At 44.5% G+C, this 16252-nt stretch overlaps 2 protein-coding genes across 14 annotated transcripts; one reads left to right on the plus strand and one right to left on the minus strand.

Moving 5' to 3' along the window:
- The first annotated feature begins 502 nt into the window (after window positions 1-502).
- Window positions 503-4641, plus strand: LOC123136333 (uncharacterized). Of its 6 annotated transcripts, none has more exons than XR_006466807.1 (5): window positions 503-794; window positions 1521-1738; window positions 1861-1965; window positions 2200-4323; window positions 4409-4641. XR_006466807.1 is itself a non-coding variant. In XM_044555693.1 (5 exons), the coding sequence occupies exons 1-4, from the start codon at window positions 1616-1618 to the stop codon at window positions 2905-2907; spliced, it is 435 nt and encodes a 144-aa protein (XP_044411628.1). In that variant the 5' UTR covers window positions 803-1615; the 3' UTR covers window positions 2908-4323; window positions 4409-4641. The 6 variants fall into 6 exon arrangements, 3 of the variants coding, with proteins under 3 accessions (XP_044411628.1, XP_044411627.1, XP_044411626.1); XR_006466808.1 differs by having other exon boundaries at window positions 1569-1738; XR_006466809.1 differs by lacking the exon at window positions 503-794 and having other exon boundaries at window positions 803-1738; window positions 2200-2394; window positions 3531-4323.
- Window positions 4642-5827: 1186 nt separating this feature from the next.
- LOC123136334 (disease resistance protein RPM1) lies at window positions 5828-13099 on the minus strand. Of its 8 annotated transcripts, none has more exons than XM_044555696.1 (11): window positions 12605-13099; window positions 12388-12492; window positions 9123-11979; window positions 8618-8935; window positions 8186-8520; window positions 7070-7301; window positions 6842-6977; window positions 6653-6747; window positions 6291-6550; window positions 6138-6205; window positions 5828-6042 (listed from the first exon to the last, which is right to left on the minus strand). In XM_044555696.1, exon 3 carries the CDS (start codon window positions 11897-11899, stop codon window positions 9149-9151), a length of 2751 nt encoding a protein of 916 aa, XP_044411631.1. In that variant the 5' UTR covers window positions 11900-11979; window positions 12388-12492; window positions 12605-13099; the 3' UTR covers window positions 5828-6042; window positions 6138-6205; window positions 6291-6550; window positions 6653-6747; window positions 6842-6977; window positions 7070-7301; window positions 8186-8520; window positions 8618-8935; window positions 9123-9148. The 8 variants fall into 8 exon arrangements, with proteins under 8 accessions (XP_044411631.1, XP_044411630.1, XP_044411636.1 ...); XM_044555695.1 differs by having other exon boundaries at window positions 9119-11979; XM_044555701.1 differs by having other exon boundaries at window positions 6653-6737; window positions 8618-11979.
- Window positions 13100-16252: the final 3153 nt, after the last annotated feature.

Here is a 16252-nt window from a genome sequence, read left to right on the forward strand (position 1 = left end):
CCTCCTCCACAGATCAACAATGAGTGCATTGAGAAGGCACTAACCCAACTCAAGGGAGCAGTTATGGAAGTTGGGTATCTTATCAAATGTATTCTTGTGGTTCTTGTTTTCTTTGGCCTTGCTTTACTAGTCAAAATGTGATGATGTATTGTCATGTACCAAAAATGAATGATAAAAAAAGTTTAAGGACTTGCAAAGAACTATACGCGGACAGGATGGGGCAAATGGATGCGGCCGCGCGCTGGGCGCACGACCACCGCATCCCAGGACAGGCCCGGACACGACCCCAAATCCCTACCCAAACAGACAGAATCCGAACAAAACGGACGTCCGTTTGGGCTCGCACGGTGGAGTTGGCCTTAAACAGCTTCAGCAGGAGCCCACTGGATAGGTAAAAAACTAAGTGGGCTAGCCCTATTAGCATAGTGGAATCCCACCTTAGCCTAATAGGTCGCTGGACAAAGAAGGCGCTGCAGCGTAGGCGCACTCCTTCCACCGCCGCTCGATGGCCGACGCCGCTGCATCACCTTCTCTTCCTCCCCTCTCTCACGCCGCCGCCGCTGCCGCTCAGCACATCTCGGCCTCCCCTTCCTTGCAGCTTCTTTCCGTCCCAATCAAGACTCCTCGATCCCCTCGACCCCGGCCGGGCGCGATGGTCAGGTCGCCGGCGGCACCAACCCCGACCCCCAGGTCACCGGCAGCCCCAACCCCGACCTCCACCTCACCAGCAGCCCCAACCCTGACCCCTAGGTCGCCGGTTTCCCCAATCCCGACCCCCAGCTCACCTGCTGCAGGTAGTCAATCAATCCTTCTCCTTTCCATTTACCATGTAGGATTCAGATGTTGATGGATTCCTCATGAATTCTAGTGAAAATTTGCAAGATTCCTATTTCAGTTTCTGTTAAGAGTCAATACTGAAGTTCAGTGTCATGCATTAACACCAAAAAAACACGGGCATGTTGCAACATCACCGGATTTACCAAACAATAGTATCTCCTTTTAGAATCTCAACATCCACACACCATTGACATCAGTAGAAAAAGAACTCTTCGATGCACTTTTTAGTCTTCTCCTCCACCAGCTGTCCCCTCAAAAGAAAGATCTCTACAATATTTTGCAGGAAGAGTTTATTTCCAATTGTACAACGCCTTGCGTTTTATTTTGTTTCAAGTTGTCATTTATAACCAAAACTTGCATCTATAGTGTTGTTATTAAATGAACCTGAATCTTACTGTGTTTTGTTGTCTACAAGTAGTCTGAAACAAGTTAGAATGAATGTCTCTGCATTTTGTACCCCTGGGAAGGCAGATGCTTAAAAATGAACTTGCACAAAAGTGAGGAGTAACTTCTACAAATAGTCTGAAACAAGTTAGGTTTAGCATTGTGGTTTGCGGAGGGCTTAGAATTCAAATGAATTGTTTGCTGAAAGTTCTTTCTTTCTTATTCTATTGTACCTATTAATAATGTCTGAACTTAACTCATCATATTTAACTTGGTTGTGAAAATTTTCATATCTTGAGGAGCACAAGGTTACTAATGAGCTCTTGCGTGCCATAAAAACTGAGAAGGCTAATGACCGGATCTTGAAGAGCACAAGGGTGCTGGTGAGCTCCTTATGGAACTACCAAAGTGCAAGAAAAGGAAGCGAAGTAGGCAGAGTAGCGGCGAGCTTCATGGGGAACACCAAAAAACGAGCAAAGTCATCATGAAGCCGTCGACGTCCAAGAAAAAGAGGAAGGTAAAATTATCACACTACTTTACCATGAAGCCGTCAACATTCAAGAAATAGACATAAAGTCTTTATGTCTATTTTACTGTTTAGCAATACTTATTAGACAACAACAATTTTTTTTCTCTCAGGCAAGTGAAGGAATGTGCACTAATCCACCGGCACCATTGTTTGGACCTTTGGCCATTGATATGGATAAGCAGGCACCACCATTGGAGAAGAAAAGGCTTAATAAGGTGAACTCTGATTGCGAATGATTATCTCTGAATCAAATTGCCCTTCTCAAGCTTATTTGTCTACCCTTTTCTTGTTTCCTAGAGAGATATTTCAGTTGCAGCAACTATCAGATTGACTCTTTATCAAGCTTATTGTGTATGCTTTTCTTGTTTCCTAGAGAGATATTTCAATTGCGGCAACTATCAGATTGACTCTTTATCAAGCTTATTGTGTACGCTTTTCTTGTTTCCCAGAGAGATGTTGCAACTATAGCATCACTTGGATCTGGGTCCATTGACAAGGATAAGCAGCCATCACCTGGATCTTTGCCTGTTGACAAGGATAAGAAGCCATCACTTGGATCTTTGCCCCTTAACAGTAATAAGCAACCATCATATGGATCTTTGCCCGTTGACAAGAATAAGCATCCATCACTATCCAAAAACGTGGTAAGGTCTCCAGTCCTAAACAATGTCGTAGTTTCATTCTTAGCAAGAAGAGAAAAAAAGGCTAAGTCACTAGAGAGATCCCCTACGTCATAGCCTTCACTGCTAGCTCTGTCACCCAAAGTAGCAAACCTTGGTTCACGCAGACCACGAAAATTAAAATCAAAAATTTGGAATGGGGCAGAACTGATATATATTGATGGAATGCTTGCACAAGGTCGTTGTACTTACTGCAACCAACTACTTCCTGCCTCAAAAAAGTCAGGGACAAGTCATATCGGTACACTTGTTGGTACGTGAGGAGAGATCTAAAATGGATGGTATGGTTGCCAAGATACGAACTGATAGTGCAATTGATCCAGAGTGGAAGTTTGACCAAGGGCGTGCATGTAGAGCACTGGCAAAGTTGATTGTGCTACATGAATTACCTTTCACTTTTGTTGAATATCCTGGCTTTAGATCCTTTGTTAAGATGTTGAATCCATGGTTCAACGTGGTATGCAGGGAAACAATTAAACAAGATTGCATTGATGCATATGATAGACACAAAAATGAAATTCAAGCATTTTTTTTAGCAATCTAAATTCTCGAGTATCATTAACGAGTGACATGTGGACGTCCAATCAGAAGCTGGGTTATTTATGCATAACTGCCCACTTTATTGATGGCTCATGGACTCTACAAAACAGAATAATCAGGTTTTGCCTCTTGGAAACTCCACAGAATACTCATAACATGTTTGACATGGTGCAAAATAGCTTGAGAGATTGGAAAATGGAAGACAAAATCTTTAGCTTTACCCTAGACAATGCACCAGTTAATACCTTGATGTGGCCACTTGAGAAAAATTTCGGCAGATAGGTATCTTCTGCATCATAGTGGAAAATTATTGCATGTTAGATGTGCTGCACATGTATTGAATCTAGTGGTGCAAGATGGGCTCGACGCAGTGGCGTCAGTTGTTGATAAAATCAGAGAACCAGTGCAGTATGTCAAGAGTTCGCAAGGTAGAATGGAGAAATTATATGTGATGATTGCGCGGGTGGGACTTGCTTGTAAAAACCATCCTTCGCTAGATGTGCCTACCCGATGAAATTCAACGTACCTAATGCTTGAATCATCATTGTCGTTCAGAGCAGCGTTCGAAGCCTTGAAAGAAGCTGACAAAGATTATAAATTTGCTCCTTCAGCTAGTGAACGGGAGATGGCGCTATTTGCCATCTTTTGGGCGCTTTTTACACAGCCACAAAGAAAATCTCGGGTAGGACATATCCCACCTCTCACCTATACTTCTATGAGGTCTGGAATGTGAAGAAGATAATGGAGAGAGAAGTTGTAAGTGAAAATCCTACCATTGTTACCATGGTGAAAGAGATGGGGAAGAAATTGATCAAATATTTTGAGGAGTCATTCTTAGCAAGTTGTCTGCCGGTGATATTTGATCCAAGGTACAAATATGAATATGTTGACTTCGGACTGACCGCAGCGTTTGGTGATGGCGCAAAGAAATATCTTACCTAGGTGAATAGTGCGATGAAGATCCTATTTGCTGAATATGCATCTGAATTTGGAAACACTTCTGATGAAGGTGATGAGGTTGCAGAGAAGGATGGTGAGGGCACTCTTGATGACTGGGATAAGCATTTGAGATTGAAAAGATCCCATAACTCAAATGAGCTACAACGATATCTTGAAGAAGACTTGTTTCCTCGCCGACAGAAATTGGATATCTTAAAGTGGTGGAAGATTCACTCCCCAAAGTATCTGGTGCTTGCAGCTATAGCACAGAACATATGGGAGTGTCCGCGTCTACAGTGCATGGGGAGGTTGCATTCAGCAATGCTGGAAGGATCATCACTGAACAAAGAAGTAGTTTGACCCCGAGTACTGTTGAGACGCTGATGTGCCTCGAGGATTGGTTTCGAGCAGCTGGTAATATGTTTTTTATTATTTTTCCGTACTTTATGTAATACCTTCCATGTTGAATGTTTCAATTTGAATGCCTTCAATATTGCAGATCGCCAAAAGGCGGAACCAACAGTTGAAGACCATGGTGGTGATCAAGAGGATGTTGGAACCACCTAATGTAATTCTGCTAGTTGTACTTTGCACTTTAGTACATGATATATTTTTATTCTCGAAAAGAGATGACCTTTATATTTGGCCAAGCTCATTGTCCAAGGGTTTTTGAGATGCATAGAGATTCCTTTTTAAAACAGCTAGTACAAATGACCCCTTCCAAGTCGCTAATTCTGTTTCAAATTCTAGTTTTAATCGAAGTTGGACTTTCCTGTGAGGAGTTGAAAATTGGGTCACTACTCATCATCAAACTATGTACTTTCATCCCATTGGTAGTGTGCCTCTTTTACCATGTCATTCCATTGCCTCGTAATAATGGTAACAAAATGACATGTTGTTCCTTTTTAAAAAAAACTTGTTTTCTATCTTATAATCGGCGCAAGGCCATGTCCAGTACCATTTATCTAGTGAGTAGGAGTAGTATTTATCCGGGAAGTTTTTTTTTCGAAACGGAGGCAAAAGATTTGCCCCATATATTAAATAAGAAGAAGATAGAGTTGTTACAAGAGCCAAACACATGGCATGACAATTATTCTCGCAATATAATGTTCCCTAGCTTTCTAGCACCCGCAGTGACTCAAAGCTTTGCCTCATCGAGGACCATTTGCAGAAGGATGGTCGGTGGAGCACTCTTGTGGCGGAAGACTCTGGCATTCCTCCCGTTCCAAACGAACCAGGAGACGAGCATAGTGAGAGAGGCCATTTCTCGTCTATTAGGATTCTGCAAGTTGGTTCGCTTCTCCCATCACTCCTTCACCGAGCCAGCAAGATGCCAAGTGGTGGTGTCCATGTGCACAAGTCCCAACTTGTCAATGAGCATCCTCCAAAGCCTAAGAGTATAGCGGCACTTGAAGAAAAGATGGACGCCAGACTCTTGCTCCCTTTTGCAAAGTTGGCAAAGGCCGCAGTTGGGCCAGCCACGCCTGGCCAACCTGTCTGCGCTCCAAATCCGGTCTTATAGAGCCAGCCACGAGAAAATTTAACTTTGGGTGGAGCCCAAGCTTTTCACACCATGAAATCCATGGGGGAGAGAATCAACCCAAGAAATTGAGCCTTACAGGAAGAGGATGCCGAGGAGTCAAGGAATCCGGGGAGTTAAGCTTTACTCAAAAAAACGTATCCTGGACAACATCTCCATGTCTCAATTTTCTGCCCCATCTACGGTCAGCGATACACTAAGGAATTTCACGGCGGTCCCCCTTGACCACTCAATACATCTTACGTGTCTTATCGACGTTTTTACCAAGCACTCACGGCAGTTGCTGCAATCAAATAGCCCAAATCTGTCCATTTTGAAATTTAGTCAGGTTTTTTTTTTTGTCATAAACACAGCCGTGCAAGCCTTTAAGAGCACAAATCGCCACCAATAGTTAGTTATGACATTGCGAATTCAGATAGAGGGTAATCTGTCCATACAACTTTGCTCGCAGCGTCCGTAATTCTAATTAATCTGCTTAGGTCTCTAAGTACAAATTTTCTTTGTGCAGGAAATACAGGATATTTCCCTTGTTCCCCTTCATGATCACTGACCACATATGCAATTTTCTTTCTTATTAGGTGCTCAAGCTGTGCCTGCAGAAAAACACACGAGAAACAAAAGATTCAGTTCACCAATTTGGTTATATATTCATACTTTTCGGACAACCACAAAGTTTGCCACATCTCACTTGGGTAAGCATCGAACCAAGGTAAAGACCAGTGAACTCCAGAATGTAGCGCATGACACACTGCTATCCTGTACTAGCATGGTGCAAAGATATTATTGTCAAGGCAGGCATTTTCTTTTTTCCTTTTTCCATGATCCACACAGATGAACTCACCTCATGCATGGTTCGTGCTGCGCCACCAGGGGGTACACAAATGTCCAGCCAGTCGTCTCGACCAACCCTGCACCTGCACCGAACATGACATTGGACAGGTGGCAGAATCTAAACCAGAACTTCCTCGATAATGCCTCGTGCTTCCTCTTCATCTCATCTGTCGGATCTGTCTCGGTTGGGTCAAACACCATCACAACCTTCTTCTCAGTATCGAGAATGTATAATGACCAGCGGTCCATGAAAAGCACTGGGAACATCAACTGAATTTTAATTCAAGGAAAAAACAAGTTAGAATTCAATCACAATGCAGCATACGATAAAAAAAAAAGTAAGTCTTCAGTTACCCCATCCAACACGCTTACCTTTTCCAGCCAATCAATTCTGTACCCTATCAATTAAGGGTTCATCATCATGCTGATATAATCCCAGTCCACTTAATTGTCTGCCCTGCAAAGCTCTTCCGGAAAGCACATCCAAACAACCCAGGGTCAGCATTCCAGCAAGTAAAAAAATAATTCACAGAAAAAAATGCCGACCAGCAAGGCATGTACCACAAAGCGCGGAATCTCTCCACCTCGCGAGCCACCCACGGTACATCCTCTTCTCCTTTGCATTCAGCATGTGCTGTATGCATCTCCAGACATTTAACGTCACCTCACCACCAGGAGTCAGCTCAGCCTTCAGGTCCTGACTAGACGCCACCGCAAGTATTAGATGGAAGTGCCGGAACCATCTCCTAGAAATGAAGTGTTATTTTTGCGACGGTCAGAGAAACCCACCGACGATAAGGTGCATTATGCCTCGGGGTTGACCCTGTCAGCTGACTGCGCGGACCGAGTCGGAGATACCTCCCGTCGCTGCCGCAAGCCCTACCGTGGCCTCGCCTGGCATCAAGACTCAGAATTCGAGTCCGCCGGCATGGATCTGTTGGCCTCGCCTGACGGTAACAACATCAGAAGTACTGGATCTGGTTCTCCATGGCTGTCGGTGAACTCCTCCAGGAGGAGGAACCTAAAACACACACAAGGCCATGGGTGACGGACAATCTTATAATTTCTTTTACTAGTGCCGTTGCCATCCTAGTTCAGGTATGCTACAATTCCATATGCATAAATTCAGAACATTCCATGCGCTACAATTCAGTAGAAATGTTGTCTGAACATTCCATATCATAACTTTGCCACTGTAAAGAAAAGCATCCATATATAGCTGACCAACAGATATCATTTAGTAGACATGAAAAAAGGAAAAGAATCTTGTCTTGATATACAAATCTAATTAGAGGTGAATTGGCAGATGTGATGTGGAAAAGATTGCCTTCTTTCGTGAACGAAAGTATGATTTCTCCACGGCCAATTTGATCTTCGTTGTACATTTTACCCTCTGCATTTATCATTTATTTTTCCAGTGTAACTTTAATAGGACATGCTTAGGATTAATATGGCCACTAATTACTAGAGAAAACATCAAGATGTAACCTATCGTATCCCAGACTTCTATTATCTTGCGATGCGGAAAGCACAAGAAATAGTAGTGGCTTCTCTACTGTTGGTGAGCCCGGATAAGTGCTTATGCACTAATTTGCCTCCTAATAACAGATAAATTATCCAATAACTTTGTCTGGCAATTAAGAAACTTGTGCTGATCTAATACAGATACTGACAAGAAACAAGTATGATTGATGTCCAGATGTCATGTTACACAAAACTGTTCAAATCTACCTGTATGATTTTGGAGTGAACCAACAGCAGCTACTGCATACTCACATACTGTATACTTGCACGTTCCAACAATTACAGACCAACATGATAGAAATCTTGAGAATTTCACAACAAGCATCAACACTCAGGATCATGAATCCATGGAAAAGAAGATGAAGGAACTGGATTAGTTACCCGTGGTGTCTGGTGGAGGCTGTCGGGCTAGAGATGTCGTGCAGAACCAGGGGGACATGGACTTGTTAGTGCCCGAGAACGAGATGACGCCGACCAGTACAGGAGAAAGACGACGCCGGCGAGCAGCTGTCCAGTAGAGGGGAGCAAGGCAGTGAGGAGCGCCGGCGAGACTGAGATCTAGAGAGCAGTGGTGGCGTCGGGGTCAACGGTGATGGGGCGGTGGAAACGGCGTCAGCGGCGATGCAGCCCAGCGGCCATGGACAGACGGAGGAACCCTAGAGTGTCGGGATTTGGCTGCTCCAAGCTGTCCGCGAACTCCTCCCTGGGTGGGGAATCTGAAAACCACTGCAGAGTAAGCAGCGGCGGCGGGGAACCGGGGAATCCATCGAAGCATGAAAATCCAGAGGCGAGCGCTGCGGCAGAGAAACTCACCGGTGAACACGCCCGCCATTACCGCGAGGTACCTCCCCACAAACAGACGTGCAGTCCAGGGACGGCTCGTTTGGCACCTCACGACCTGGCCTAGCATCGGACAAGTTCTGAGCCACGGCTCAGACGCCCGCAATCACGGAGCGACGCCACAAGCTACGCAACTGGCCCACCCGTGCGCACTGTGCCATACAGTATATAGCCTGTATCCTCTTTTTTCAACGGTCCAGCTCTGTCGCATCTGACACGATTTTTACCATCTCAAGGCAACAACCAAAGGCTCAGATTTCAGGTGCAGATGAGCCCGAGCACCAAATCGACCTGTCCAATAAATAGACAATACCATGATCCACAATCACAAAAACAGTAGTAGTGACTACAAGTAGGGAAAGTGAAGTATTTGTAGGATATCCTTTCTTCCGACAAGCAAACCAATAAAAACATGAAGGTGAAGTACACAAGGAAACTGGTAGTGGAACAGTAGTCTGCAGTTGAGCGGCTTACATACTCATTTCGAGGCCAGCAGGGTTAATGTCACCTGAGAGTATGCCGCCACTGCATCCCTTGAGTTCTAGGACATTGTCGCAGCGAAGTCAAAAACTCGCTGGTGATTTCCCGGAACGAAATATGCTTTACATGCGCGAGAAACTCTATGCCAGGTGGGACCTCCACCATGCCTTCAAGGTTGACTAGTGTTAATATTTCGAGGCTCACAACGGCACCTTCCTTCATCTCTAGAACCTCCAGATTTGGCAGGTCTCTCAGTCTCAGGGTTTTTAGCTTGGGGAACCACCCGGCAAGAAATGTCATCTGCTTTCCTCTGTACGCCCTGGTGAGCATCAGGTCTGACAAATTTGACAATCGAGAAAGGGATGGTAAGGGGTCTTGTATCATCTGGGACCAAGATAGAGACAGTGAATACAGGTTCCGCCCCGCAGTTTGGAACAGAGGAGACTCTACCAATGTGCCTTCCGCTAATCGGCCAGTCAAGCTAATCCTTTGCAGGTTTGGGGGTAGACCACTCAACCGGAGAACCTCATTGTCTTCGCTTGCATTCACATGTAGGTAGGAAAGGTGTCGCATCCCGGCTAGAGAAGCAGATATATGTCCACAGTAGGTTCCTTTCACATTCCATATCTCCAAGCTTCTCAGCTGCCTCAGCTCCCCCAACTGTCTAACGGACTCATCCTGCGCTTCCAATGATACTAGTGTCTGCAGACTTGTCAGGTTCTCAAGGCCCTTGGGGATGCATACACCACTGCCGCATCGGAAATCTCTCCTAAATCGATCACTAGCTTTGTCAGTGAATAACTGCCTAAGCTTTTTTAGTTTACCAATGCCTCTAGGCAGCTCCTTCATGCCAGACCCTGAAAGGTCCAGTGTCAACAAACTTGAAAGTTTCTCAATAGACCTGGGAAGGAGCTTCACTTTTGAACCACGCAGACCCAAATAGCGGAGATTGAAAAGATCTCCAATACCATCTGGAACTTTCTCAATGGGTAGGCCACTTAACTCCAGCACCGACATATATCTGGACTTCATTGCTATTAGAGGCAGTAAAGTGGATGGAATATTGATGTCCAATGCGATAACAGAGCGGAGACGGTGTACACCTGATACTGACTGATAAATATCCTTCTTCATTTTGTGTATTACCAGTCGACGTGCATCCATCTCATCAAGAGATTCCATATATTTATCCTCCTCATAAACAACACCAAAGCATTCCCGGCGACACAAATCTACTGCCAACTCACGTACAATATCATGCATCCTGAATGATTTTATCCTACCAAATGGGTTTCTTGTATCAACTTGAAGCATATTTCTGTGAACCAACTCTTCTAGATAACCTTCAGCCACTTCCTCCATTGTGCTTTCACCCCTTCCCTTGACGAAGCCCTCTGCTACCCACAATCGTATCAGCTTTTTCCTTTTGAAAAGATAGTCCTCTGGGAACAAGCTGCAGTACAGAAAGCAACTTTTCAAGTATGTCGGAAGGTACAAGTAACTCAAATAAAGGATATTCCTGACATGTTCCAAGCTTGGATTGTTAACTAGCTCCCAGTCGAGCTGGTCATGTATTCGCTTCAGTTCCTCTTTGGTCTTGTCACGTACAAAGAGGAGCTTGCCAATAGAGACAATTGCGAGGGGTATGCCTTTACACTTGTCAACCACTTCATGTGCTAATTCTGTCAGTTCTGTGGGACACTCACATTTTGTATCTCTGGGGAAAGCTGTCTTACAGAAGAGTTGCCATGATCCATCCTTTGATAGAGGTTTTAGTGTTAAGACCTGTCCTTGAGAAGCAAGTCGAGCAACATTGCCTTCCCTGGTTGTGATTACAACTCTGCTGCCCTTCTTGTTACGAATAACCACCCCAGAAAGATCATGAAATGCTTCAGGAGTCCAAACATCATCCAGCATGATCAAATACTTACGCTGCTCTAAAAAATTCTTCAGTGCCTCTTCAAGGCTTATGATGTCCATGGTCTCAATATTAGATGGAACAATGGCTTTGTCTTTGAAAAGCTCCTTGATTAATTTTTTTAAAACATCTTCTCTGGAATAAGTTTGAGAGACAGAGACCCAACAATGGCAATCAAAATTTTCTGTTTCCTTCCTGTAGACATTTGCAGCCAAAGTTGTTTTACCAAGCCCTCCCATACCATGCAGCACTACCACAGAGCGTTCCAACTCATCACCTGCCAACCACTGCTCAAGCTTTTTTCTGTTTCCATCAACCTCCACGAGATCTTCTTCAGCAAGGGAACGTGAAGTGCTTGCTAGATGCTGAGACCTCTCAACAATGTAACTTGAGTCATTCATATACCCACTATCTACCATTGACACCCATCGATCTTTAGCCTGGAACAGGTGCACAAGATTGACCTCCGCTTCCTTAACCAAAGAAGCTACCCTGTTTAAAGAGAATAAAACATTTGGTTGTTTGAATCCTTTCTTCAGATAGGCACTCCATCCACTGTCATGTTTCTGACCAACAAGATGCAAATACTCATCCACAATGTCCTCAATCCCATGAACAAGCATTCTCACCTCCTCCACCCAGATTTCATATGTCTGATTGTTGCGATTCCGTATGTCCATTCGGCAAAGATATTCATGCATCAACCTGAGCTCCCTTCTGATGCGACCCATGCTTCCTTGAAGCTCTGTTAGCTGTGTTATAAAGTTATAGAACTGTAAAGTAGCCTGGTTCATTGCTTCATTCCCCAGAGCTACACCGATCTTTGCCACTGCCATGAGAATCACAACCTCGGCCATTGCGCCTCAAGTCAGAGCTGAGACAGATATGTTGCACAGCAGGTAGCCTGTGTGTCTTCAGATAATTTCTGTGGCCCAGCCTAAAAAAATTACAAGGTATATATTATTATCACACTGCAGTACTCAACCATGAATTACCATACTTCTGCAAGGAGATACACGAATTATGAGCTAAGCGTATTAAGGAACAACTAACAGTTTTAACTCATAAGGTGATATTTCCTCCAAACATTTCGCAGATCTAGTCTAGACGGAAAACAATGGATGCATAATACCAAGCAACCTATTTGGGAACAATGGCTCAATGGCAAGTTGGCAACTAAAGTCGGCTGAAGCTGGGTATTTGAGCAGTTTGGTTTTGCAGGATATTGCAGTTTTGAGCCAGATGTTGTTTTGATTGGTGGTTGGGAGAGCAAGAAGATTTCTGCACCAGCAAACTATGGAGGCAGATACATGCATATTAATCAACGAAAAATAACTATGCATACCTGCTAAGGTAAGCCGCTGCTTTGTTGAGAAGAGCTGCTACCGTTCGTCGATCCCATAGATGAGAAGCACTCCCAGGCTCAGGTCCGTTAAAAGGAGGTGTTTGGCTACAGAAATGGTTAAGGCAGCGTCAACGTAATCAGATCGCAGCCTTTAAGGAGGTGTAATCAGTTTTTTGCAAGTTTGTTTGGTTCATGTTCAGGTAAAGGAATCGATTACCATCACCCAGCTCTTCTTGCTTGGCCCTGCTGCTCGCCGGCCGCCATCCTCGCCGTAGATGGCCTACTCTTGCTTGACCCCAGCTAACCAGGATCTCAAACGCCGCCGGCCATCCCTGAAGTCAAGGGCCACCGGCTGTCTCCGAGATCAAGCGCCGCCGACCGCTCGGATCTTGTGCAGCGCCGGCCGTCCGCGAAATCAAGCGCCGCCAGCCGCCCTGAGATCAAGCGCTACTGACCGCCCTGAGATCAAGCGCCGCCGGACGCTCGGGTCTTGCGCGCCGCCGGACGCTCGGGTCTTGCGCGCCGCCTGCCGTCCCCGAGCATGTGCGCTGCCGGCCGCCTCCGATGTCAAGCGCCGCCAGCCTGTAACGGACCCTCTCTCTCTCTCTTGGTCAGATCTTGGGAGGAGGTAGGTGAAGAGAAGAAGAAAGGCGAGGTAGTAGGAGGTAGCAGAAGAAGGTTCGAGGGAGGTCAGCTCCTCTCGCCGGGTTACTTCTTCAGATAATACGTACATGATACCCTCACACGCACACCACCACTACCCCTTACTAGTAATTTGTAACCATGCAAAAAAAAATACTAGTAATTTGTACGCATGTCAGATTAGTACTCCCTCCGTCCGAAAATACTTGTCATCAAAATAAATAAAAAGGATTATATCTAGATGTATATTAGTTCTAGATACATTCCTTTTTATCTATTTTGATGACAAGTATTTTCGGACGGAGGGAGTATGTAATAGAAGACACTAAGCCATTAAAACTAAAGCACCAATGTTATGATAAATTTATGATGTATTTTTTTAAAGGGGATTTATATTTTTTAGTGGGAACTCATGAAGCTTTTAATTCTTCACATCAAATCACAAAAGTGCAACAATGCATTAGAAAATATCATGAATACCTGTTTGGGCATTTTTACGCTTTTCACCCGAATTTTATGATTAACGTAGCCATTATTATTTTTTGCTTAATCAATACATCAATCGTTGACATTTACCTTTGAGTTTGCAAAAATAATATAGTCCATAGTATTCTTCCATGTACTCCCTTCGTCTAGGTTTGTAAGTCATCTTACGAAAACCAAATAATCCCAAAACACTTAAACGCGATGCATTAAATTTACATTGTTTCTTGTTTCTTCACATATCAACCAATAAGATATATGGGGTGTGCATGATTTTAATGACTTGAGACTACCAAACACGACATGCAATGGTCAGTTCATTGCATGCAATGATATTAATTAGCAAATAAACATTAAGTTCTCTCATTTTTCCCTCCTCCTTGGTCACAGTGCACAACCTAAGATGACTTAGGCTAGTCATAGTGGGAGTAACATAGGTAGTAACACAGATGTCACATAAGCAAAAATGTTGATGTGGCAAGTAGTTAATGAGGAGAGAGGCAAATAGAGTAACCTAATATGTTACCATCACATAGCGCTTTCCAATGCAAAATGAGTCTACAAGACAATAAATGAACATGTGTATGTTACTACACATATGACACTTCCCACTATAAGGGTGGTAACATAGAGTAGTAACGTATGCATGTTACTACTCTAAGTTACTCCCCACTATGACCAGCCTTACTCACCTAGACGGAGGGAGTACTTGAATTCACACATTAGTTGTTATATTATTATTGTCAATTACTCCCTCCGTCCTAAAATATAAGAACATTTTTTACACTAATAATGTAGTATAAAAAACGTTCTTATATTTTGGGACGAAGGGAGTAGTTGTTATTTCTATAAAAAAGAGTGCTCATGAATCATGTTTTTGCATATATTTTAGATAATAATTAACCTTCACAACTCGAACCAGCGACCACTCATTATTATAAGTAAAACTAATTTTTAACGCCAAAACACTTGCAACAGCAGTACTTTATTATAATACTTCATTTAATTGGCTATGTCCAGGAGTTCATCTCTCTGAACCTATCCATCCGATTAAAAATAAAAGATCTGAACCTATCCTTCTTCTGCATTGGTATGTGTGCATCTCTCTCCGCTGCTTTTTCTGCATCGGTATGTGTGCATCTCTCTCTCGCTGTGCACTATGTGTTGTGCAGGCGGTCACCATCGTGTGTCACTATGCAGGCAGTCACTGTAGCCTATGCGAGAAATGTCCAGAACCTGGACACCACACATGCACACGGGGCATAGTAGCTGTCCGATTTGACTGATTTACGGCCAAGAATGCAGGGATTCACGGCTGTACAATGGCACCCGTCTAGCGTTTCTCCCATTTAACACCGTCCGATGCTGTAAATCAATGGCATGCAAGTCATGTAGGCTATTCTGGGGACAGTTTTGGGTGTACCTATCAATGTTCACACTTCTACACTATATAGGAGTACAGATAACTGAACCACGCCACCAACCTAGCTAAGACAGATCACACACACTGTCTAACACACGCTACCAGCATCGGGATGGCCACCCATGCAATCCTTGCTCGACTGATCACTGGGCCCCTCCTTGTTGACACTCTGTTCCTGTAGACTAGCCTTGTCAATCCTGACATTCTCCCCCCCCCCCCTTGACAAGGCTGTTCCTGTAGACTAGCCTTGTCAATCGTGACATTCGCGGCTGTACAATGGCACCCGTCTAGCGTTTCTCCCATTTAACATCGTCCGATGCTGTAAATCAATGGCATGCAAGTCATGTAGGCTATTCTGGGGACAGTTTTGGGTGTACCTATCAATGTTCACACTTCTACACTATATAGGAGTACAGATAACTGAACCACGCCACCAACCCAGCTAAGACAGATCACACACACTGTCTAACACACGCTACCAGCATCGGGATGGCCACCCATGCAATCCTTGCTCGACTGATCACTGGGCCCCTCCTTGTTGACACTCTGTTCCTGTAGACTAGCCTTGTCAATCGTGACATTCTCCCCCCCCCCTTGGGACCTGGCTTGCCCCAAGCCGGTGATGCCGGAAACTGCTGTCGCAGATGCATTGGGTCTTCCCAAGTAGCCAGAGATTGTGGCAGCTCTTCCCACTGGTGGCAAGTCGTTCGAGGCTGGCATACCTGATCCAAAAGCTTTCTTAAGCTGTGATATGTGCACCACGGGGTGTATCTTGCTTTCTTCAAGCAATTTCAGCTTGTAAGCAACTGTGCGCACACGAGCCAGGATCTTGTACGGTCCAAAATATCGAAATGCAAGTTTTTGATACAGTCTCTGAGCAACTGACATCTGAATGAAGGGCTGCAAATGAAGGTACACACTGTCGCCAACCTGAAACTCTCTATCAGTGCAGTGCTTATCTGCTTGCTCCTTCATACGATCTTGGGCGCGCTTCAGTTGCTGTTGCAGCAGCTCCCGCATGACCTCTCGCTCTCGGAGCCAACTCTCCAAATCAGGAACAGAACATTCATCCACCTGTGTAACTCCAAATTCCCACGGTAGTGTCCCGTAGATGACTTCAAACGGAGTTCTCCCCAGCGCAGAGTGGAAGGTCGTGTTGTACCAATATTCTGTGAGAAATAACCACTTGAGCCAATTTTTTGGGCAGGCATGTACTGAGCATCGGTGATATGTTTCAAGGCATTGGTTAACGCGTTCTGTCTGGCCATCCATTTGCGGATGGTATGAAGAACTCATACGCAGTTGTGTTTTGGATAC

Source organism: Triticum aestivum, chromosome 6B, assembly GCF_018294505.1.
Source record: "Triticum aestivum cultivar Chinese Spring chromosome 6B, IWGSC CS RefSeq v2.1, whole genome shotgun sequence".
In the NCBI taxonomy this organism is placed as follows: Eukaryota; Viridiplantae; Streptophyta; class Magnoliopsida; order Poales; family Poaceae; genus Triticum; species Triticum aestivum.